We start from the raw sequence: 24,958 nt of genomic DNA, 5'->3' as shown, positions 1-24,958 counted from the left end.
TTGAGACAGGGAAGACTTGTTCCATGACAGTATTGGAACAATTGGAGCAGAATTAAGGAGATGATGAGGGGAATGGAGATTCAGTTTAGTTGGACACAGATCTGTCAATGCTTTAGTTGATTCTATTGCTAAGCAAGGAGTCCATAGAGAGCAGCTTTTCTAGGGTACTTTAGGGAACATGTAATGTTTTAAAGTTTGCATGTGAAAAAAGGCATGGGTGATGCTGATGTAAAAAAAGGAAAAAAAATAAGGGGACTAGGAGAGAGTCCACAGGGGGTGCTTAGTGTTCTCAGTTTTGTACATAAAATTCTTTCATAAGATATAATAAAATTTGACTGTTACCAATAAAAGAAACTTTTTTACTTTGTAGATATTTTACCAACTCATGTTTTTTAGGTTTTTCCCTCAGATAAAATGCTGTGGGCCCACACATATTGTTGGTACACATCAAAATGCTGCACTGGGTATTATTGTGTATGTGCAAAAAATGTATATTGTATTTACACTACAATAATGGAGATGGATATTGGAACTTAGTGGCAAATGAGTGTGTGGCAGCTAAGAGAAAACAAGGTGGCAAATGTTTGATTTGTAAATTGGACTTAGAAAAAGCTTATGATATGGTGGATTGGTCCTTCTTGTTGAATTTAATGGAAAAGATGGGGCTAGGTGAAAGATGGAGGATGTGGATTAAAGAATGTATTAGCTCAACACACTTTTCTATTCTGATGAATGGGGTAGCTAAGGATTTCTTTTAGGCTAAAAGAGGATTAAGACAGGGTGATCCCTTATCCACATTCTTATTCACCTTTGTGGCTGAGGTTTTGAGTAAACAAATCACCAAGGCTGATCAAGAAAACCAGTTTAAAGGTTGAAGGATGGGTAGATCAGAAGTGGTGGTGTCTCATTTGCAATTTGCTGATGACATAATCATTTTTTGTGAAAGCTGTGATGAATCTAGTTTAAGGAATCTGAAAAGATTGGTGGATGAATTTCAACAGGCCTCCAAACTGAAAGTCAATTGGGGAAAAAACTGTGTAGCGGGAATCAACATTGAAGGGGGGGACATCCAAGCCATGGCAAATCTGCTAGGTTGTGAAGTGAAAAATTGACCTCTGGAATACTTAGGTTTGCCCTTGGGTGGGAATCTGAAAGCTAAAAGCTTCTGGAAACTGGTGGTAGAGAGGTTCATGAAGAAGTTGGCAATGTGGAAGAGAAATTATATATCCTTGGGGGGAAGAATCACCTTGATAAAATCAACCCTAGCAAACCTACCCACTTATTTCCTCTCCACCTTTAAGATCCCAATGAAAATAGCTAGGAAGTTGGAGAAGATTATGAAGGATTTTTTTGTGGGAACCAGGTGATGCAAAGAAAGATCATTTAGTGAAGTGGGAGCAAGTTTGTTACCCTAAGGAGCAGGGTGGATTAGGTATAGGGGACTTATTAAAGAAAAACTAGGCCCTTCTAGGGAAATGGCTGTGGAGATTCCCTTGTGAAGAAGAAAGGTTGTGGCACAGGGTCATTAAAAGCTTACATGGTGAAGCAGATAACAGCTGGGATGCAAAACTAGTCCCCAATGCAGCTCCATCCTCTCCCTGGAAGGCAATCTTTGAGGTATATCCAACATTTCTTTAATTTATCAGGTTTGATGTTGGTTGTGGCAACAAAGTTTTATTCTGAGAAGACCTTTGGGTTGGGGATGTGCCTCTTATGATCAAATTCCCAGACCTCTACTCCTTATCAAACCATAAAAACAAACCTGTTGCTAGGTTTGGTGTGCTTTCAGAGTCAGGGATCTCTTGGGATTTTGATTTCAAAAGAGGGCTGAAGGAAAATGAGTGTGAGTTTCTAGTGCTTTTGATTTCAACACTTGAGAGGGTCTACTTGGACCAATCTATAGCTGATTGTAGAGTTTGGTCCCCAACTTCTGATGGTTTATTTTCCTGTGCATTTTTCTTTGGTTTGCTCACTCACATTGATCCTATGGGGGTGAACTTCATAGTGAGAGAAATCTGGTCTAAACCGATCCCTCCAAAAGTACAAGCTTTCTGTTGGGAAGTGTTCCTAGGGAAGGTAAACACTTGTAATGTGCTACAGAAAAGGAGGCCAAACAATTGCCTCTCTCCTCATGTGTGTGTCCTTTGTTTGGGATGTGGTGAAACTTTAACCCACTTACTTTTATTTTGCTCTTTTGCTTCTAGTATTTGGAATGTTGTTTGTTCTCTCTATGGATGCAGATGGGCTCCCCCCCACAGGATGTGGTAAGTCTATTCAGCCCCTCTTTCCTGTGTCAATAGAAGAAACGAGGAAAGTGCGTATGGAAGGCAGTAAGAGCAGCTACAATATGGACTACATGGGAGGAAAGAAACCTAAGAATCTTTTCAGGAAAAAGCAAAGCAAAGGAGGAAGTTATTGAAGCCATAAAAATCAGAACTGCACATTGGGTGAAGACCATAGAGATATTCAAAAACTACTCCACAAATGAGATACTAAGAAATTGGGCTGAAGTAGCACAAACAAATATACCCAAAGTACATGTAAGTATGGAATGGAAACCACCGGCACTGAACAAACTAAAACCGAACTTTGATGGGAGTTCTCTTGGCAACCCAGGAAGGGCAGGCATAGGGTGTGTGTTTAGAAATCATCTGGGTGTGGTGGTGGCACTCTACTCAGGACCAATGGGTTTTGGTGACTCAATACAGGCTGAATCTCTAGCCCTACTTCAAGGTCTAAAGATGGCTGAGCAGATAGGAACAACAGACTTAGAAATAGAAGGAGACTCGCTATTAGTCACCCCTTGGGCCAAAAACTTCACATCAGTACCTTGGAAGCTCAAATTTATCTTCAGAGAAATTGACACACTTGCAAGGAAGTTCAACTCTCAGTTTGGTTGGGTCAAACGGGATGCAAATGGGATGACAGATACCCTAGCAAAACAAGGGGCAAATAGATCTTCATTGTACTGGGCAGAATTGTAACTAATTGCTGGAGGTTGCAGTTTGTCCCTCTGCAATCTTTATCTATTGTTACCTAATTTCTCTGCTATTAATGAAAGTTTTTTGCTGATCAAAAAAAAAAAAAAACTTGCTTGGCAATTAAGACCTCTAAACATTAGTTGTTTACCCAGACTAACTTTTTACCCCTGACATATCACTGTTGGCATCTTCAGCTAACTTATAAAAAAAATCTTGGGCTGACAAGTGCAAAAAAACAACTTTGAGTTTGAGAGTTACCACTTTGTGCAAGAAAATGCTGAAGGTTAGGTTTGTATTCAGTCCACCCTTCCAAGATAATGGATAACCAGGACCAACATTAGGGAATGGCCCTTATCAGTATTTGTATCTTGATCATTTGTAATTTTGTATAAACAAGATAGTCCAGCCAGAGTTGAAGTATTACCAGTGGAAAAATGTGGCACCAGAAGGATAAAAAATCTTGTTGAAGATCGTAAAAATCTTTATTATTGCATATGTTATTTTATTGGTTTTGTGATTTATTTTGTATTTGAAATTTAGAATCATGTTAAGATAGTCCGATCTGAGAAGGAGTGAGCCCTTTCCTTGAAGGAATAACTTTTTTGTAAGACCCATATAACTATTATAGAAATTGTTAAAAAACGAGAATTGTGAGTATGTAACATTGGAATTTGAAATGGTAGCAACCCAAGCTGTTTTATGATTGTTGCTTGATTAATTGGGAGTTGACCATTCTTGTAATAGGTGCAGTGCTGACATGGCAGGGTTATTGTTCTATATTCTATAACAAGTTATTTTCTGTTATAAGCTGACCAATTAAACTATTATGAGCTCAGAATTATGCAATTTAAGTAATGTTTTTATGTGATTGTTCTTATTTTCCCTCCCGGAAGATACTATATGATGCCAACAAGTATTTTAGTGGCATATACTAATGACTGGGCCTTGAAGATAAAGAAAATAAAAGAACTACAAATATTAGTGCTTACATTTGTTTCATTTTACCATATTGGAAGTTATAACATGATGTGATTGCATTTCTGTGTGTCACTTTTGCAGGTATGGGTCGAATGGGAGGCAGCGGGCTGTGGAAGATAAATTAATGAGACAAAAGGCTCGTCTCTTGCTTGATGAAGCTGCTTCTTGGTCTCTTCTATGGCACCTATTTGGGAAAGGAAATATATCTCTAACTGTTCTAAATTTTATGTTATTTATACTGTGTGTGTCACGTATATTTTTAATATCATTCCCCCCTCCCCCCCCCCCCAAAAAAAAAAAAAAAAAAACTTGAACTGAAATGTTAAGATACTCTCTAACGCTCCTCCAACTCCCAAAATTAAAAAAAGTTCATTTTTCCTTTTCAAAAAAAAAAAAACTGTAATAGACCCGAACCTTCCTGTCCCATATCTTTCAAAACCCTACCTCTTCTACTCCCTATTTCATTTTCTTGTTTAATTTGGTCCCCCAAAAGAAAATTCCTGGCTCCGCCACTTCTCACCTGTGTTCCTCTCTGGCCCCTTTATTTATGGAACAAATGCCAACCTGAACAATCTAGCCATGTCTAAATTTGTAGATGAATTTTGTATATTTATGTAATTAAAAAATTGAAACTATCGATTGAAAAACCTCCAATATTAGGTGGGAAAAATAGATTAAAAGTCTAGATTATTTAGTGGAAAATTTATTATAAAATGAAGCAGCATAGCTGTAGGATTCATAGAATGGAAATGTTAGTTTCTCCCTATTCAAGGATGTTTCATTGATTATATTGGAGAGGAGGGAGGTGATTGTCTTGTCTGAGGTGTCTCTGGGAGCATTGGGTGGATCAAATTCTCCTCCTTGCAGGGCATATAGGATTTGGCCAGCAATAGAGGGTGAGTTAAGGGTCTTGGGAAGTGATTAGGAGGTTTGGATTGAAGAAGGATCACCTAATCCTGATATGGAGGGAAGTGAGGGCGAGACCCAAGGAGCCTTGGGTTGATGAAGTCCACTGGAGTAACAGATCCATTTTATGAACTAGATGGTGGTGCATGTACTTAGTCATGGTGGCCAAAGTGCTCAGTCTATTTTTCTTAGGTGGAGATTGGAGAGAAATTACCTGAAGCCACATTCAGGCGTTTATACGAAAGTAAAGAACAAAAAACTAGAGGATTTCTATTAGTGATTGTGAGGAGGAGACCTGTGGGAGTCTTGTTCGAAGGTTGAAGACGAAAGGCTATTGGTGGAGAAGAATCTTGAGAAACTGTCTTATGCCAAGGTTTTAAAATCGGGTACATTGTCAGATCTGCTTAGATATAGCGATAAAACAATGGAAGAGTGCGGGTCAAGTAATAGGGGTGGTTACTCTGAACTAGGTGGGAGTGGGATTAGCAGTGCTTTTAGCAACTCGTCAGATAACCTTGACGAATTGGCCTTTAAAGCCCCTCTTCGAGAGTCCATCGGCCACTGGTACTAGTAGGCCACGATAAAATAAGGGTTGGAAATCCGATTTGCAGTGGCTTCCTAGACAAGAGGCATCACAAGGGAGTGCGACACAAGTGAAGACTGAGCATCCAAATCCAAGATACACAAGAAGGAAGTTTGATGATAAGGGTTTTATAGATAAAGGATGGGGGGCTGGATTGTGAGCGGATGGAGGATGAGTCTAGCAATTCAGAGTCAAAGGAAGATTCGTTGGTCGGTTCTGAGATTGGAGAGAAAGGAACGATGGGAGAGTTGGAGGATTCCCTATGGACGAACATCTTATTTATTGATGAAGAAAAAAGCTCAAATGAAACATGCTCTTTAGACACAACAGTGGACGACAAGAGTGGTAAACTGGTAATATGGTAGAGTACAATATGGAAGTCAAGGTGGGAAAACTAAGCCCAACGAAGAGTGGACTAGACCCAAATTCACACAATCACACCTTAAGTAGGGTGTCTACAAGGGATTAGACAAGGATCATTGGAAACTTGTTAAGGGAAACCTAGGAAAGGATAGGCAATAGAGTCTTTGTGGTAAACAGAGAAGTATATCCTTTACAAATGATCTCGTAGCTAGGGGTGCAAACGGATCGGATCATGATCCAATCCGATTCGTGATCCGATCCTCTTTGGTAGAATTCGGATCGCTCTTGTTCGGATCTTAGGATCAGATCAGATAATAGGATCTGATCAGAAATCATATTGAATTCAGATCACCTCTATCCGATCCAATATATGTTATATGTTTATTTATATAAATATATAATACATATATTTATGTTATTTATTTATTTATAAATATATTATTTATATTATATTTTTGTAAATTTGTTATATTATTTATTTTTTATAAAAACATGTATATATATGATGAAAATAATTAAAAAATACTTGTATTTTTTGTTTTTCTTTATTTAAATTGGTATATTTTAATTTTCTTTTAATAATTTATTATTTTTTTAAAGAAAAGAAATTGGATCGGATCAGACCCGAAGATCTGACTTCTTGATCGAATTCAAATTCAGATCCTTGCCTATCATATCCGATCAGATCTGCCATGAATAGAGTCGAATTGGATTCAGATATACCCTGATTCGAATCTGATCTGATCTGTTTGCATTCCTATTCATAGCTTAAACCTCAATCAGGGTAGAGGTTGAGCACCAACCTTGTGATCATGGAATGCTTAATGTGCCTGTACCTCCCATTATGCAGACTTCAGGTATTGGTGTTAGTTCAGTTTTTAATACTAATATGTGCTCTTTACCTGTGTCTAATGTTCCAGATCCCAAGGTTTGCCCTTCACTGCATGATGATAGTAGGGCCAAAGAAGAAGATTCCTATAATAAGAGAGGGGAGGGCAAGGATTAAAATTATCGGTATTGAGTATTGAGTATCATATTGGACACGATACGCCCATTATCGATATCAGTATTGACACGATATCGGTATTGACACGATACGCCCATTATCGATATCAGTAGGGGAAGATCAAGGATTAAATTATCGGTATTGAGTATCATATTGGACAACTTGGATACGAATACGCTTTGGAAATGCATGGGTACGGACGAGAAATATGATAAACTTGGATACACTAGGGAAACACATGAAAATTTCATAAATACATTAATAACACTAAATTTATGGTCAAATAGCCATAAATAATGTATAAATATATAAGAAATATATATTTAATGGTGTGCATAAAAATATATTATAATTAATAGCAAAATGTGCAGATATCATACAATGCATTAATTAAGAGTCCAAGATGGACTTATTATATTTATCCTAATTATTATATCAATTATTTTCTATTTTATTATTTTTACATTTTAACATTAACAAAAAAAGTTAACCAAATATTAAATTCTCAAATATAAATTAAATTATCATTTAATAATTACTGAAAATATATAAAATTGGTTAAAATTTCTAAGATATATATCATATGCAAATTCATAATTTTAATTATTAAAATAAAATTTTCATTATTAAAATTTTTATTTGAATAATTTTTTTGAAATTAAAAATAAATTTTCATATAAATGTAAATTAATGGATTTGATAAATTCAATTTAATATTATATTCTTGAATATTTTGCAAACATATTTTTATTTTTTTGTAAATAATAGATATGTTGTCATTTAATGTAAATTAAAATATTAATTAATAATTATAATATATATAACATTTGTAAGATATATATCATGTGCATATTTATAAATTTTATGTAGTAAGGTAATTATTCTATTATTAATGTATTATTTGTGCAAAGTTCTTTAGATTAAAATCATCTTTTGATGTAAGTATATTATTTTGGTACCCCTTTTGATGTAAATATATAATTGATAGATTATTTATTCCATTTTTTATAAAATGCTAATTTTAAATATTATTTATTTTAATTTTTAATTGGGGTTGTTTAACATAAATAATTTTTTTGATGAATAAAATATAAATTTAAGTTGTTTAACATAAATATTGATTATTTTATCGACATTAATAACAATTGTGTTATTTCGTTAAATATCACAACGCATGGCATGGCCAAATGGTTTGACGGAGAGTTTAAGGTTCTCTGCGCCATGCGTGGTGTTCTGGGTTCAAATCACACTATTAGCAACGTTTGCATTTTTAGTCGAAGGCATTGCGTATTGGCCCATACAATGCGATACGGGCCGATACACACTTGTACCGGTCTGATACGCGCGATTTATAGGATACGTTTCCATTTGCAACTTATCCTATATTGCCCTAATCCGATACTGATATGATACGCCTCGTATCAGTCCTATTGGACATATCGTATCGATGTTTAAATCCTTGGGGAAGATACGAGATACGCCACGATTGGCATTGTATAATACCAGTTGTGTGTATCGGACCGGTACACGACTGTATCAGTGCATATTGCACAATATCGGCTGATACGTATCGATACAGAGGCATATCAAACCCGAGTTTAACAGAAAAGCACTTCACTAGAAAAAGGGATTTCAGGTGATTCAATCCCTGAAACCAGGTTCACCTAGCGACTAGGAGCGCAAGATCTTAACCCTCTAGCCACCTTCTATTTCGTGATAATAAGTGAAATAAATTATCTTTTATTAAAATTAATTCTTACATTTAATCTAAACAAATAGTATATTCAATAACTCCAAGTACAAATTAAAAAGAATAATATTCAAAGTTATTATTTTATAAACCAATAAAATAAATAATTTATCAAATACACATATATAACTGATTTTTAGTTTCAATAAATGTATAAAAATAAAAATATTATTAATAGAATAATTATTTTAATGCTTAGAATTATTTATGTAGATTTGATAAATTATAATAATTATTTGATAAATTATTAATTAATTTTTTAATTTGCATTAAATAACAATGTATATATTATTTAAAAAGATAAAATATTGTTTACAAAATATTGGAGAATATAATATTTGAGAATATAATATTAATTGATATTTTCATTTGCATTTTATATAAACATATTTATTGTTTACAAAAATAAAAGTATTATTTACTGAACATTTGCGAATTAATTTTTAGTTGATGTTAAAATTTGAAAATAGTAAAATAAAAATAATTGATATAATGGTTGCATATGTATTGTGCCTTGGATTTTAATAGAAATAAAAATTGATGCATTAGCAATAAAATTGTATAACATCTATGCATCCCGTTATATGAATAGTAATATATTTCTTCAGATATACCATTAAATTATACAAATTCTATTCATTTATATATTATTTATAGTTATTTTGACATTAAACTTGAAGTTATTATTATAATTATTGAATTTGTATACAAAGTGTATCCAAACATTTTCATATTTTTTGTCTGTATCCATGTGTTTCCCAAGTGTATCCATATCCGAATCCGTTTCCAAGTTGTCCGATATGATACCTAATACCGATACTTTAGTCCTTGGGTGAGGGGTAGGAAAATTTGGGAGGTGCTCAAGGACTTTTTTGAGGAGCTGAAGAGAAAAGAAGTACATGAAGGGAACTATTGTGAAATAGAAGAGGATAGGTTTGTGGTTGAGGAACAAGAGACCAATTTAGGAGGTGAGAATGAAATGGGGGGGGGGGAGTAGATGGAGAAGGGGATGGGCAGAGTGATCTAGTGAGGGAGTTTGTTGAAAAGATGGGGTGCAAAGTAAAAAAGCCTAATGATATGAAGGTGTATTTAAAAAAAAAACAAGGAGCGAGGTAAGGCTAGGAAAAGAAAATTAAGCGAAGTGGAGAGATTGAAAAATGATGTAGAATGGGATAAGGAGTTTAGTGAAAGAAAGTGAAGGGTAAGGGGGAACAAGTAGGTGAGATTCAGGATTGGGTTGATTGAAGAGGTTAGGAACGGAGAATGTAAGCTGGAATGTTAGAGGCTTAAGGAGGGCAAGGAAAAGAGCAATGATAAAAGAGATTTTAGGAAGGAAAAGCTGGATATTATCCTAATCCAAGAATCTAAGGTGATGGATTTTGATAGAAAATGGGCGAGTATTTGGAAAGCTAGAGGATGGAGTTATGTTGTGTGTCCTGCATGGGGAGCCTCGGGTGGTATCGTGACTTTGTGGAATAGTGAGTTTGTAACTGGAATGGAGGAGCTGATTGGGCAATTTTCAGTTTCAATTTAGTTTAAACAAGTCTCAAATGGTTCAAGTTTGTGTTGTCAAACATATATGAACCAAATGGGTATAGGGAAAGAAACGATTTTTGGGAGGAATTGGAACATATAAGGGGATTGTGGGATGGACCTTGGTGTTTAGGAGGGGATTTCAATGTGATGAGGTTTTTGGAAGAGACTAATAATCGGAGTTAGAGGACTAATTTAAGAATGAGGAGATTTAATCAGATTATTGATGCTTTTGGGTTGAATGAACTTCTTATGGCTCATACGAACTTGGTCCAACCTATAGGTCAACCCAGTTTGCTCTAAACTAGACAGATTTTTATTCACAGTTGATTGGGAGGAGCATTGGAGAGGTCTAATTTCTAGGGCCTTGCCAAGGGTAACATCGGATCATTGGCCAATATCCATTTTTTAGGAGAGTGTGGAGGGTAGAGGCCCAACCCCGTTCAGATTTGAGAATATGTGGTTATGTATTGATGGGTTTAGGGGGAGAGTTAAAGTATGGTGGGAGGAGAGCAATCCAAGGGTAAATTGGGAAGGTATGAGGTTTCAATAGAAGTTGGAGGAGCTTAAAGGCAAAACCAAGGAATGGAATTTACAAGAATTCGGTAGGATTGAGGAACAAAAGCAAGCATTGGTTTCCAAAATCGAGGAGGTGGATGGAATGGAAGTCACTGGTTTGCTGGAGGAAAGTGATAGAAATGAAAAGCGGAGGTTGAGGAAGGAACTGGAGGAGGTACTATTGAAAGAGGAAATCAGGAGACAAAAATCAAAGAGCAAGTGGGTTAAGGAGGGTGATAGGAACACTGGATTCTTGCATGCACTGACAATCGGGAGGAGAAAGAACTTTGTGTCAAAGTTGGAGGTTAATGGTGTGAATATTAGCCAAAAGAATGAGATTGTTCAAGTCTTTGTGGAACATTTTAGATCAATTTTTAGGAAGGTTTTGAATGATAGAATTTGGATTGATGGTTTGGAGTGGCTCAAGCTTCCAGAGGAATCTCAGTGATGGTTGGAAAGAAGATTTGATAGTGAAGAAATAATGGATGCAATCTTCTCTATGGATAGGAGTAAAGCACCTGGTCTTGATAGGTTCACCATGGCTTTTTACCAAGATTGTTGGGAGATATTAAAAGATGACATCTTGAAAGTTTTTGATGAATTTTTTGATAGTGGTGTGATTAATCTGGGGCTAAACTCAACTTTTATTGCCTTGATACTAAAGAAAGTGGAGGCAACGCATCCTAAGGATTTTAGACCAATTAGCTTGGTGCATAGCCTTTAGAAGATCATTGTTAAGGTGCTATCTTGAAGGATTAGAGCTATTCTTCCCACTATAATCTCTCAAAACCAAGGGGCTTTTGTTACGGAGGATATGAAAAGAAATGGGAAGGAAGGGTTTGCTTGTAAGCTGGATCTGGAGAAGGCATATGATTTAGTGGATTGGGGCTTTTTGAGGGATGTTATGGTGGGCTTCTCACCACTGCAGCCATGTATCTTATGCCTACAGGAATTGAAGCTGGAAAGGGTAACGGTGGCAGTGGTGAGATTTGAGAAGCATTTGGGGGCAGAGGGGTTGTGAACTTGCAATTGGGCATTCATGATTCATCAAGGCAGAGAGGACAACAGGTGGAATTCTGGTCATTTGGGATCCTACTGTAGTCAGGTTAAGGGATAAGTTTCTAGCACTTTCAGCTTCTTTGCATCTTTAGTTTGTGCAAGATGATTTCATTTAGGTGCTGATGACTGTTTATGGTCCTAATGATGATGGCGAATGGCTTGTTTTGGGATGAGTTGGATGCAGTCCATTCAAGGTGGGACTTTCCTTGGTGTATTGGGGGAGATTTCAATGCAGTGAGAATCTCTTTATGAAAAAAAGGGGTACAGGTAGAGGAAGGGGGATAAGGAACTTCAACCAGTTTATGAACAGGTAGGGCCTGTTGGATCTTCCTTTGATGGAAGAGAAATTTACTTGGACTAATAATCGGGAAACCTCTGCCTTGGTCAAATTGGACAGGTTTGTGGTTGCTCTAGATTGGGAGGAAAAAATTCCTAATTTAAGTCAAGAGGCATTGCTGAGACTTGTTTCTGATTATGTTCCAGTTTTGCTAGATGGTGGAGGTATCTAGCCCAAGAAGGCACCTTTCTGGTTTTAGCATAGCTGGTTTAAAGTGCAAGGTTTCGTGGATCTGTTGCATGATTGGTGGGTAAGTTGTGAGGTGTCCAGTTCTGCCAGCCACATTTTTGCTAAAAAGCTTGCTTTACTGAAATAAAAGCTGAAATTGTGGAAGAAAGAGATTTATGGGAAGAATGAGACCCTCAAGAGGGAATGTCTATTGACTATTGCAGAGGTTGGTAGAGTGGAGGAACAGGGTCCTGTTGCTGATACAGAGAAGGACTGAAGATTGAAGGCAAAGGGGTTTGAGTTTGACAGCTTGGGTTATCAAGATGAAGTTTATTGGAGACAGAGATATTATTGTTTGTGGCTGAAAGAAGGGGACAACAACACTGAACATTTTCATAAATTGGCAAGTGGAAGATGAAGGGAAAATGCTATTAAAAGACTGGAGATTGGTGGGGAAGTTGTGGAAGGTGTAGAGAGAGTCAAAGAAAACATAATTGATTTTTTTAAGGAACTATTTAAAGAAAAGTGGCCTTGTAGGCCAAAGCTTGATGGGCTGGAGTTTGATAGTTTGTCTTTGGAAGAGAAAGCTTGATGGGCTGGAGTTTGATAGTATGTCTTTGGAAGAGGTGGGAGAGTTGGGATAGCCTTTTGAGGAAGAAGAATTAAGGCAAAGCATTAGCAAAATGGAGGGCGATAACGCCCATGGCTCGGATGGGTTTACGATGACTTTTTACAAGAAATGCTGGGGTTTTTCTCAATGAGGACCTATTGAAGTTGTTCTCTGATTTTCATTTTAATGGTGCTTTAGAGAGGAGTCTAAATTCAACTTTTATTTCTTTAATACCAAAGGAAAAAGGTGCTGCGAATGTGAAGGATTTTCATCTTATTAGCCTGGTGGAAGTGTGTATAAAATTATTGCTACGGTGCTATCTTCCATGATGAAAGAGTAGTCGGATTTTTTATCTCAAAATATCCAAGTGTTTTTGTTGGTGGGAGGCAGATTTTGGATGAAATTTTGGTGGCTTAAGCTTCTGGACTCTTGGATGAGAAGGGGTGAAGGGGGTGTGTTTATTAAAGTGGATTTGGAGTAGGCCTACAATCATGTCAGCTGGTCTTTTCTGGACTATATGTTCAAAAGGATGAATTTTGGGACCAAATGGGGGAACTGGATAAAGGTTTGTATCTCAAATATGAGTTTCTCAATTATTTTTAATGGTTGCTTTCATGGAAGATTTTTTTAGCACAAGAGGGATCAAGCAAGGGGATCCTCTCTCCTCTCCTTTTTATCTGCTTCCTGGAAGCTCTCAGCAAGATGTTCGAGAGTATGGAGGAGCTGAGCTTGATTGAGGGTTTCAGGATGCGTGCTGCAAGGAGCACCCCTCTTTTACAGTTTTTGGATGACACTCTCTTCTGTAAGGCTAATCCGGATAAAGTTTTGAATTTGATTTCATCTTAAAATGGTTTGAGGCTATATCAAGTTTGAAAATCCCCTTTTTTAAGGGGAACTGTTTGCTGTTGGTAAGGGGGTGAATGCTATTTGTTAGCTGATTTTTTTTCGGCTGTAAAGTTGGCAAATTACCAACAGGATACTTGGGCTTCCACTAGGAGAGCAGTGCAGCAAAATCAGATTGGAATCCGGTGATTGAAAGTGTGGAAGACCAAGTACCTATCTAAAGGGGGCAATGTCACTTTGATTAAGAGTGTTTTGAGTTCCTTGCCTATTTATGTCCTCTCTTTATTTCCCATCCCGGCTAGTATAGTAGAGAAATTGGATAAATTGATGAGGGATTTTTTATAGAATGGATGGAAGGACTGAGGGAAAGTTCATTTGATGTGCTGGAAAAATAATTGTCAACCTAAAGAGAGTGGTGGTTTAGGGATAAGGGAGCTTGAAGCTCTTAAACAAGGCTCTTTTAGGGAAGTGACACTGGAGATATAATGAGGAGGTGTACAGTCTGTGGAGGGAAGTTATTCATGACAAATATGGTCAAAGGGGAGATAGCTGGGATCAAGGTGATGTTCTTGCTTACAGGTGTGCACTGTGGAAAGGTATTCAAAGTACCAAATCAGATTTCTTCAAAGGAATGAGATAGAAAATTGGGGATGGTACGAGAGTAAGGTTTTGTTGTGACCTCTGGTATGAAGAAAATAGGCTGAAAGAATTATATATCCTGGGCCTTTTGAATTAGCTGTTAACATGGAAGCTTTGGTGGCAGAGTGGTTGACGTTTCAAGATAGGACTGCAGTGTAGTCTCCTCAGGAGGAACTTAAATGTGCAAGGTCGCCGGTTTTTCAGTTGTCTTTTTATAGTAAGCTGCTGGTAGGTGGGGGAGGGTGGGAAGTTTTCCTTAGAAGGGTGTTTGGTGACAGCTGCTCCAAAGAAGGTTGCTTTTCTTATGTGGATGACCTCTCTTAACAAATGTTTGACTACTACTCAAAAGGGTGTTCTAATTGATAGCATTAATTGCATCTTCTGTAATGAGGGAGTGGAATCTATTGACCACTTAGTTTTGCATTGTTGTTTTACTAGAGGGCTGTGGTCCAATGTTTTAGACATTTTTGGGCTACAGTTTTGTTTTCCAAAATCTGTGCTGGAGCTTTTAACCAGTTGGCAGTTGAAGGACCTGAGTTAAAAAGGGAAAGTAGTTTGGAAAGTGATTCCTCTGGCATTTTTGTGGATTGTGTGGATGAAAAGAAATGGCAGAATTTTTGAAGCTGTGGAGGCCTCGGAAGATATAATTAGTAAAGGATCTATGGGGTAGAATTCTCTCTTGGGTTTCAGTGAGCGGAAGTTTTACAGATATTCCATACAGCTCTTTTTTGAATTCCACTTTGTTATTTTTGTAATGGTTGAGCAATACGTTTTGTACAGGTGGATATAGTGTATTCACGATTTCTTGCTGTGTAGAGTGGGGGGTGTTTTTATCTTTAATACATTACTCTACCTTTTCTCAAGAAAATATAGCCTTGATAGCAATGGGTTTTTTTATCAATTAGGTGCAGTTTGAACAGCCATAAATGAAGGTGAGGCAAATGCAAGACAGCAAGAGGGCTTTGAATTAAGAGGGAATATTCAGATGGTAACCGGGCAATCCAACAATTGGCAGTAGATAGATAGAGTATGCTCCCGCCTTCAGCTAATTCAGAGAGAAGATATGTTGGTTTATGCTCCTTAGCTGACTTATAGAAGAAGGCTGGGTTCAACATAACTCAGCGTTAACCCCAACTACTTGGGCTTGTAGACCTTGGATTCAACATTTTGTAAATTTATTTTAAAAAATTACATCTTACGAACTTTCTATGTTTAGATGATGTATACTCAAGTTTCATTGAAAGGTTTGGTTTAAACTTTACTTGCAAGTTAATTCTCATTGGATGTATTTATAAGTAGATTTTTTATTGGTTATGTGGTCAATTCCACCTGAAACAAATTTTGGTCATCTTGCAGGAAATGAGGAACTTCCTGAAGACTTAATATTGGTATTATCTGTTTTCTTATTAGATCATGCTATTTTATTTTATCTATTAATTCTTAGGTAGCATGCAATGTTGAAATTTGGCAAGCTGAACCCCTGCAATCTTTTGTTCTATTTTGACAGTCACCATCTACATCACACCTCGAGGCATGCCAGTTTGTTATGACAGATCATACAGCACAATTATGTCTCCGAATTGTACAATGGCTAGAAGGACTGGCCTCTGAAGCTCTAGAGTTGGAGAATAGGGTGATCTTTATTTTTCTGTCCTGTTTGAAATATTAAGCATGTTTTCTAGTTTTCTCACTTTTGAGGTTCATTTTTGGTTTCTTTTTTCTTTTTCCTTTTTGATGGTAAAACCAAACACTGCGTTAAAAATTGAAAAAAGTATACTAGTTCTGTTTGGGCAATTTGGCCTGTGCAAATCATGTAGACCAAAACAAAGGCTTCCCAGAAGGAGCAAAGAGTTGCAGCCAAAAAATTGTTGTTCACTACCAACCCCATCTTCATCCTTGAAGAAATATACAGAAAACCACTCAACATGATACTGGCATAATAACACAACCCAAACAAAGCCCTGGTAAGCACCAATTGGAAATGGTAAAATCTATTGAAAATAAGCTCTTTTTCCATGCACTTCAAAATTCCTTAGAAATCAGCACTCCATCATCCCAATACAGCTGCTCTAAGGCCCAACAAACATATTTCTTCTCCCCTTCTGCCCCTTCTCTTTACTCTTGAGCTTCCTTCTTCCCCCCTCTTGATGCAATTTCCCCATGTCAGCCTTCTTTTTCCTTCTTCCCCCCTCTTGAGCTTTCTTTCTTTTTAAAATGGCAACCACCAGGATTTGGCTATGATTCTATCTCCAATCCCCCAAAAGAAAATGACAAAATTATTTGATTTTCTTGTTGTAAATAATGACAAAAAAGAAAGAAAATAAAGAGAACAAATATAGGGGAGATAGTTGTGTCTAATAATGATCTGCCTATAGCGCCAGTGCTTTTGTTCTTGGTCTTTTAATCAATCCACCACCAACTTAGTGTCTCCTTCTACCTGCAAGTTGATGTAGTTCAAAGATTTAGCCATTTTTAGGCCCTGCAATGCTGCCATGAGTTGTGTCCTTATTGAATTTCTGGATCTTATTGGCCCTTAGTATATTGCTAATATGTTTCCATGTCCATTTCTGAAAATTCCCCCAATACTCAAGGGCCCAGGGTTGCCCAAGCTGCATCCATCAAAATTTAGCATAATGCAATTATGTTTAGGTGGGTTCCAAGACAATGACATTCTTATTCTAATAGGTGATGAGGATGACACCAGCTGCCAGCCTCTAAGGATACCATCAACTGAATTGAAGAAGGATGGTAGATATCAATGGTTCGGACCTAATGCACCACATTTTATTGTAGTTTTTTTGGTCTTTCTTTCCCATTGTTTTTCTTTTCATTCCTTTCTTCCCAAGAGACCATATATTGCAGCTCTGTTGCATCTCCCAAATACACTTTCCATATTCAGTGATGGATCCCGCCTACAACCAAAGAAAGAAAAAACATTCCCGAATACTAGTAACAAATGGACAGGGAATTAGTAATGATAAGGAGCTTCACAATTTATTTTACAAAAGAGATAGATATATGGGGAGAAGCACCAAGGCCTTTCTCTTGTGGAGAACATTGCAAGTGTTGATTTTCAAATGACAGACCTCCCAACAGAAGGCCCTAATCTTAGGGGCACTGAGTATGGATTTATTTAGATACGGTACATGAAATAATTATACATGCACAAATTTGCAAATTAAATTGGGGATGCCTAATGGACTGGTCAATTACATATTATGACCATCACAAAATGTGAACAATTCTTTTTTGTGGGTCAGGTTAGTTATTATTATGCATGTACAGGTGCCTTTGCCTTTGTTCTAAAATTGAACTTGGCAAACTATTATGCATATAGTGGGGATAAGGCTTGGCCACTTGGATGATGATGGCAATTTATTATTATTTTTTTCAGGTGAGAGGATGCCATGTTGGTTCTTATCTACCCAATTCAGGGGTTTGGCATCATACTCAAAGGATTTTAAAGAAAGGTAGTGCTGATTCAACCATTGTGCAACACTTGGATTTTGATGCTCCAACACGCGAAATAGCTCATCAACTCCTTGATGACAAGGTATACAAGCACTCTTCCATTCTAGAATCTTTGATAATGTTTAGTTGGATATTCATACTTCAGCACCGCTGTTAAGTGATGATTTTGTTCATTTTGGAACATTATAAATTTGGAACTTTGTGATGCTTATTTTTCAATACAATAACTTTGAAGGAGGAGAGGAAGTGTTATTGTGGTTATGAAAGGTCGCTTGTGATTTGTTTGGAGAAAACTTAGTGGCTTTTTAACATTTTCATAATTTGTATATTTCTGTGTTTGTGTTTTGACCATTTCTTAAACATTGTAGTCAAGATGGTGGGACTTCCTAATTTGTATATTCCTGCTTTGAGTATCTGCTTTGACTAATTTTGAAATGGTGTAGGCAAGATGGTGGGGCATTGATCAGTTGTTTCGGCCTTGCTTGACATAAAGTGTGTACTAGGGCCTATCATCCCTATGCATTTGGTCTTCTCCATTATAAAAAGAGAGGGAACAAAAGTTCTTTATTATTTCCATCCTAGCTAGTTCCATCACCACCCCATATTATATTTGCTATTTACCTTTGACGTGGGGGACTATACACTTCTTAGATGTGCAACGAAACTCATTCATGCATTCATCGCGGTAAAGCTGACACATTGTTCAGACTAGTAATGGTGTTTAGAAGCAGTCTGATAAGGGTGTAAGCAGGGGAGTTTTAAGAAGAAAAATATGAAGGTTTGTGCAGGGACTTCTGGGTGCTGCACATACTGACTATGAAGTTATAAACAAGGCCGAGAAGGCAATCTCATAAACCAAACTATAGTAGGAGGAAGTAAAGGGCTATATTGATGACCCTGAATTACAAAAGGGCATTGAATTTGAAGGTGGGGAAAATGGGAGGCAATCTCATCATCATCATTATCATCATCATCCAAGCCTTGTCCCAACTATGGTCAACTACATGAATCCTGTTTCTCCATTCTGTTCTGTTTAATGCCATATCCATTGTTAAATTATTGGCACTTTCATCATTTCTTATCACTTCTACCCATGTCCTTTTTGGTCAGCTCTTAGTCCCTCTAACCCATTTAACTCACAACAATTTACTTCTTCTTATGAGTGCTGTTGATAGTTATCTGTGCACATGTCCAAACAATCTTAGTGTACATTCTCTCATTTTATCACCTATTGGGGCTACTCCTAGGTTCCTTTGAATGACTTCATTTCTGATCCTATCTTTTCTAGTTTTTCCACTCATCCATTTCAGCATATGCATTTCTGGCAGTCGAACAAGCAGTTCATATGTGTTGCTAAGGCCTTTGCTTCTCTAATAAGTTGCATCAATGGTCACTCATTTCTTGAGGTCATCCACTCTATCAGAACCTGGCAATCTCCTATTATCTAATCAGTCCATCCAAAAAAGAAAATAGTCCTACCTGAAGCATATGCCAGCTTTAATCTGTGCAGAAGAACTAGTGTTTCATCTCAGCTCTGAATGAGTTCCCTTCTCCCACCTGGCCACTCCTATAGCTTAGGAGGATGTTTCTGGTATTTCTGATTACACCACCAATGCCAGATGGGTCTGCATTGCCAAGACTGCAGTCAATGTCTCTGCTCTCTCTTTCTTCCCTCTCCCTCAACCTTCTTGGTAGAGGTGGGAAGCTTCTATTTTCTGTTGTGGCTCTAAAGGACTGGCCATTTTACCATTGTGGGTTAGTTTAGGTCTTATCTGGCTTTTTTATGACTTTTTTGAGAGAAAAGGTAAAGTATTTCATTGAATCAAACTGAATAGATACAGCCTTGCCCAATGAGGCACTGGGCAAGACAAGTGCTTGATCAAGAAATAGATAACGATTTTTGTGTTGAACAGCTTGAACCTTTGCATATTCGACTATACAATACAATGCTGTGGTTTGTATATCCATGCCTTCTATGTAGGATATACTGGTTCTTTTGGAATATCTTCTCAAGTTAAATCTTTATCTACTGTTTTTGTTTGAACAGAAACAAGATGAATCTCTTCTAGAAGATATCTGGACCCTATTAAGAGCAGGCAGACTGGAAGAGGCATGTGAGCTCTGTCGGTCTGCTGGACAGGTTGGTAAAAAATTTCCTCTTAAGGTGTCAGCATGTTGAAATGCTATTATTTTTTCATTTGTATGATTTCATTGACAGAATTTTCCTCTCATGGCAGCCATGGAGGGCAGCAACTATATGCCCATTTGGGGGATTTGATAACTTTCCTTCAATTGAAGCTGTGGTTAAGAGTGGAAAGAATAGAACCTTGCAAGCCATCGAATTGGAAAGTGGCATTGGACACCAATGGCGTCTTTGGAAATGGGCTTCATATTGTGCTTCTGAGGTAGGATTCAAGGGGTGGCTGAGGAGAGCTCTGTTGGCTTGTTGAACTTTCTTAGTGTGTTTGTTGATTTTGATCCATTTACATGACATTTCTTTGCTTCCATGTTTATCCTTTGGTATTCGTATATGCATCTATGTTTCACACTTGCACATGTAGACTGGGGTAAACTTGTTTTATTTAGACATAATAGCCTTGAATCTTATAACAATGTCACTGTGCCTTATGATTGGATGATTCAGCCAATCATAACTGTTTGTGTGATAATAGAAATTTGCAATTGGGCACATAGACTGTTCTCTCATCCATGATAAACTGCAAGTCCTGGAAACTGGCATATTACCAACTTTTGATCTTCCCCCATTTGAAGCAAACCTTTTGTTTTTCTTTCTGATATTCTAGATTAAGAGGTAGAGGTTAGGGGGATGAAAACTTAGCTGCTATTCTATCTCTTTAATGAAATGAATTTATGTTGTTATTAATAAAAAAATAAAAAGTTAGCTGCGAGGAGGGTCTGGTGTCTCCATGGTCTGCCATCTCAGATGCTGCATGTGCTGGAATTGACTGCTCACAGTTCAGCAGTTTTATGGCTTGAGCCTTCTAAAACTATTGACTAAAATTTGAAGAAGAGAAGGAAAAAAACATAAAAAGAGAAAAGTTTAATGCATAAATAAGCTAGGAGATAAATTTAGAAATCCAATTGACTGGTGTATCAAACTGTTAGATTTGGTGTATGGGAACATTGTACCTTAAATTTCTTAAAAGAGGGGGCCAGAACAGAATCACTGTTTACATGAGAGAATCCGGACAGTTTGTAAATGAAAATATGCTTAAAGACCTTCCCCTTCTCAATTCCAGCTTCACCTTGTTAAGCATGTAAGCCAATATGACCTTTAGGAAATAAGACAGATTGCAGAAGTGTCTCTAAAAATTGCTCCTTCTAGACCGGTATCTGATCATTGTCCGAGTCTCCTATCCTTGGATAACGTAAGATGTGACACAACTTTTTCTTATTTTTGATTTGAAAATGTGTTTATTCCATCCTTAAAGGAAGATGTTAGTCACTGGTGGGAGTCGATGAGTGGGGGCAGGTTTAAGGTTCATGAGGAAATTGAAACTGCTCAAAACAAATTTATAACTCTAGAATAACGAAACTTTTGGATATTGGGGGAGAGGAAGACATTGCTGTTGAATCAAGTTCAAGGTTTTTAGCAAGGAGGAACACATTTGAATTGGCAGGAATTGAGGTGATGAAAATGAAGGCACATGTTTTTGAAAAACTTGTGAACTGGGGAAAAATAAGCTGGAAGCACAAATCCAAATGCCATTGGATTAAAGTACATGGAAATTTTAAGTATCCATAGTTTTAGCTAATCGGAAGAAAGGGATAAGCTAATAATGGGAGAAGCATCACCAATCAAAAGGAAAAAAAAAGGGAGAAGCAGCTAAATGAGGAGAGATCGGAAACATTGAGAATCATTTCATATCCTTTTATGTTCTCCTGCCATCCTTCCATCCTACTGTTGAAGGTATCCAATGGGATTGGATTTAAAAAGAGATTGGAAATTGAATTGAATTAGAGAACTTGGCTGTTGATAGAACACAATGCATAGTTGTCAAGTTGCCTTGCTTAATCACCAATATATTTCTTACATGGTGCTCATGAATACTTTTAAATTCTTAACTTTTTGAGATTATAATAAATAAAATAGACATTATTAAACTCAACTTTTCAATTTAAGTTAAACTACTATTTCTTTTTAATTTTTTCCTCATTTGTTAGGGTTTAATCAACATGTACAAGAATGGAAGAACTCAAAATTTTATCCAATCAACACATATTGGTTACTTTCATTATCATCATCATCATCTTCTTCTATTTCTTCATTCACCCTTTCAATTCTTTTCTTCTTTTCCTAGGACAAAAATAGAGGCTCAACCCCTCTATTTCCTGAAATTTCTTTTCTTTGTTTCCTGAATTCCTCTATGTCTTTGCCCTATCGCGATATAAATATAAACCTATGTGCTCTTTCCTAGGTCCTTAAAGCTCAAGAACTGGCTTCATATCCTTGATGGGGTATACTTGGAATCCTCAAAAGCTGACAGTTGTATTTGGACTCTTTCCTCTTCTGGTTCCTTTTCCTGTGCTTTTTTGAAGGCCCTTGTTCAACCTGTCTATTCTTTGGGAATTCCATTTTCGGTGGATGAGGTCTGAGGTAATCCTATCCCTCCAAGAGTTGGGGGCCTTTGTTGGGAAGTCTTCTTGGAAAAAATTAATACTTGAGATTTACTCCAAAGGAAAAAGAAGAAATTAGTGCTTATCTCCACACTAGTGTGTTATGTGTATGGATAATGGAGAAACTTTCATTTGTTAATCTCTTGCTTTTTTGTTACTTTTATTTGGGAATGTTTTTTCTCATCGTTTGGGTGTAGGTGGTCTCCCCCAACCAATGTGCAAAGTTTGTTTGATTCCTCCTTCTTGAGGTGGCCAAAGAAAAAGGGGACGGGTTTTATGGAGATGTGTGAGGGTGTCTGTAGGCTGGACTATATGGGAAGAAAGAAATGAAGACCGTTTTCATACAAGGAAAGAAGTAGAGAAGTTATCATAGAAACCATTATGGTGAGAGTGGTTCATTGGGTAAAATCTATGGATATGTTTGCTCACTGCTCAACAGGTGATATCTTGAACAAATGGAAGGAAGTGGCCAGTTCTGATTGTCATAGATCTAATATAAGTAGTGGAGTGGCTGCAAAAGGAAGAAAATGTCTTCTGGATTTTCAACAATGAGAGAAAGGGATTTAAGTGGTTGACTAAAGATATGGATGTGCAATTTGGCTGGGTTAAAAGGACTGCAAATGCTTATGTTGATACTTTAGCAAAACAAGGAGTGGGAAGGAATCAATTGTTTTGGGATCAATTGTAATTGCATATTTGTTGTGGAGAGGTAAGACAGTTTACCTCTCCCAATCCTGTAATTATTTTTTTTTTATAAATTTAATGAAATTCTGTTATTGATAAAAAATGAAACTTACATTTTTTATGAAGATTATAAACAATTAATAGTAAAATTTATGCTTTTCTGAGAAAACTATTCAGTTTTAATTAAAATACTAGTTTCTTTTTATTATTTTTCTTATTGTTAGGGTTCAATCAACATGTATAGTGTCTTGAACCCTTGAAGACTTCAAAACCTGAACCGATAAGCTTAGAATAACTCAAAATGTCGTCCACTCACGTATTGGTTATTTTGTTCTTGTTCTTCTTCCTTTTACATCCTTTCTTTTCTTTTCTTCTTTTCCTAGGAGAAAAATAGAGGCTCGACCCAGTCCTCTATTTTATGAAATTTCTTTCTTTCCATTTTTTTCATGAATATGTTGATTTTGTATGTTTTGAATGAAGTTTATACATTTTTTTTGTGAAGATTACAAAACAATTTAAAGTGAATGATAGTTGCTGCTTGCCAATGAACCTAAGGAATTGTCCTAGGATTTGTGGTTTTTATTAAAAAAAAAGCCATTGCCTAGCTGACTCGGCATGACACACCTCTCATTGCCTTGCATCACCTAGATGCCTTGAAAAGTTTGCCTCTAGGGTCCTCTCACTTACTTTGACAATCAACAAATACAAAGAGTCAAAGATAGCTTAGCATGTGGAGCAACAAGTTCGAATGGTCACAATACTTTCTTATGACCCTCCAACAAAATATGACATGCTGTCAACCAAATGTAAAATCAAATCACCCAACGAGTGCTTGCCTGGGTGATTTGGTTTTGATGTGTTCACATGATTTTTTTTTTTATTGGAAACGGTGACTTAAATTAAAATTAGTAATTCATCATCATACATTATCAACCACTCAGAAAAAGAGTGTTGACCCCAATCAAACTAGAAAGTTACAATGCAGCCCAGAAAAAGTTCTCCCTGAAGGCCCCCTGTTTTGCCAAACCATCAGCCACAGAGTTGGCTGATCTCCTTACCCATTTGTAGATTGCCCCAGCCTCCCTTGCTAAGCACAATATTTCCCTTATCTGTTGTCTGAAAGTCCGTACACAGATTTTTTGTCTGCAGCCATCCTATCAATAGTTTAGAATCTCCCTCCACCTCAAAGTTCTGAAATCCCCATTGCTTAGCCAATCTCAATCCCTGTAGTAGAGCCATAATTTCAGCTCTCAGAGAGTCTCCCACACCTATGGGACCAGAATGCAGTGCCATTAGTCTGCCCTCTGCCCCCCCCAAATCCCTGAAGACTCCCCCAACTCCAGAGGGTCCTAGATTACCCAAGGAGCTTCCATCAAAGTTTAATTTTACCCTTTGATGTGTTCACACAATCACAACACTTGTGACTCTCTAATAAAACACAGACATGCCATTAATCAAACGAAAAACCAAACTATCCAGTGAGTGCATGCTTTAGTTTCTATCCCAAATGACTCATTAACAACCCACTAAAATATGAAAAAATAGAGATTGCCTCTAGGGTTTACTACCTTACTATGACTATTTAGAAATACCAGGATAGCCTAACATGTTGACTGCTGAGTTCACATGACCATAACACTTTCATGCAACCCTTCAATGAAACACAAGCATGCTATCAATCAAATTAAAAAGTGGACTAACAAACATGAAAGAACACTATACTTTTTTCCAATCAACACATTTTTTTTTTCTTTTCTTCTTTTTGTAGGGAAAAAATAGAGGCTCAATCCCTCTTTTTTCTGAAATTTATTTTCTCTCTTCCATTTTGTTTTTCATGAACATGTTGATTTT

The 24,958-nt window shown here is 36.9% G+C and overlaps 1 protein-coding gene across 2 annotated transcripts in view; it reads left to right on the top strand.

Moving 5' to 3' along the window:
• LOC104600493 (nuclear pore complex protein) overlaps positions 1-24,958 on the top strand; it is a 68,843-nt gene that overhangs the window by 6,285 nt on the left and 37,600 nt on the right. For both annotated transcript variants that reach the window (XM_088892716.1, XM_088892715.1), the window contains exons 4-9: positions 4,041-4,161; positions 15,676-15,702; positions 15,822-15,947; positions 17,709-17,867; positions 19,833-19,925; positions 20,023-20,190. In XM_088892716.1, coding sequence (XP_088748842.1) covers positions 4,041-4,161; positions 15,676-15,702; positions 15,822-15,947; positions 17,709-17,867; positions 19,833-19,925; positions 20,023-20,190 — 694 coding nt within the window. The remainder of the gene's footprint in view (positions 1-4,040; positions 4,162-15,675; positions 15,703-15,821; positions 15,948-17,708; positions 17,868-19,832; positions 19,926-20,022; positions 20,191-24,958) is intronic.

This window comes from Nelumbo nucifera, chromosome 8 (assembly GCF_055504915.1).
Source record: "Nelumbo nucifera cultivar China Antique chromosome 8, China Antique-T2T, whole genome shotgun sequence".
NCBI lineage: Eukaryota > Viridiplantae > Streptophyta > Magnoliopsida > Proteales > Nelumbonaceae > Nelumbo > Nelumbo nucifera.
Note: the sequence above shows the minus strand (reverse complement) of the source record. Positions and strands in the feature narration are given on the sequence as shown.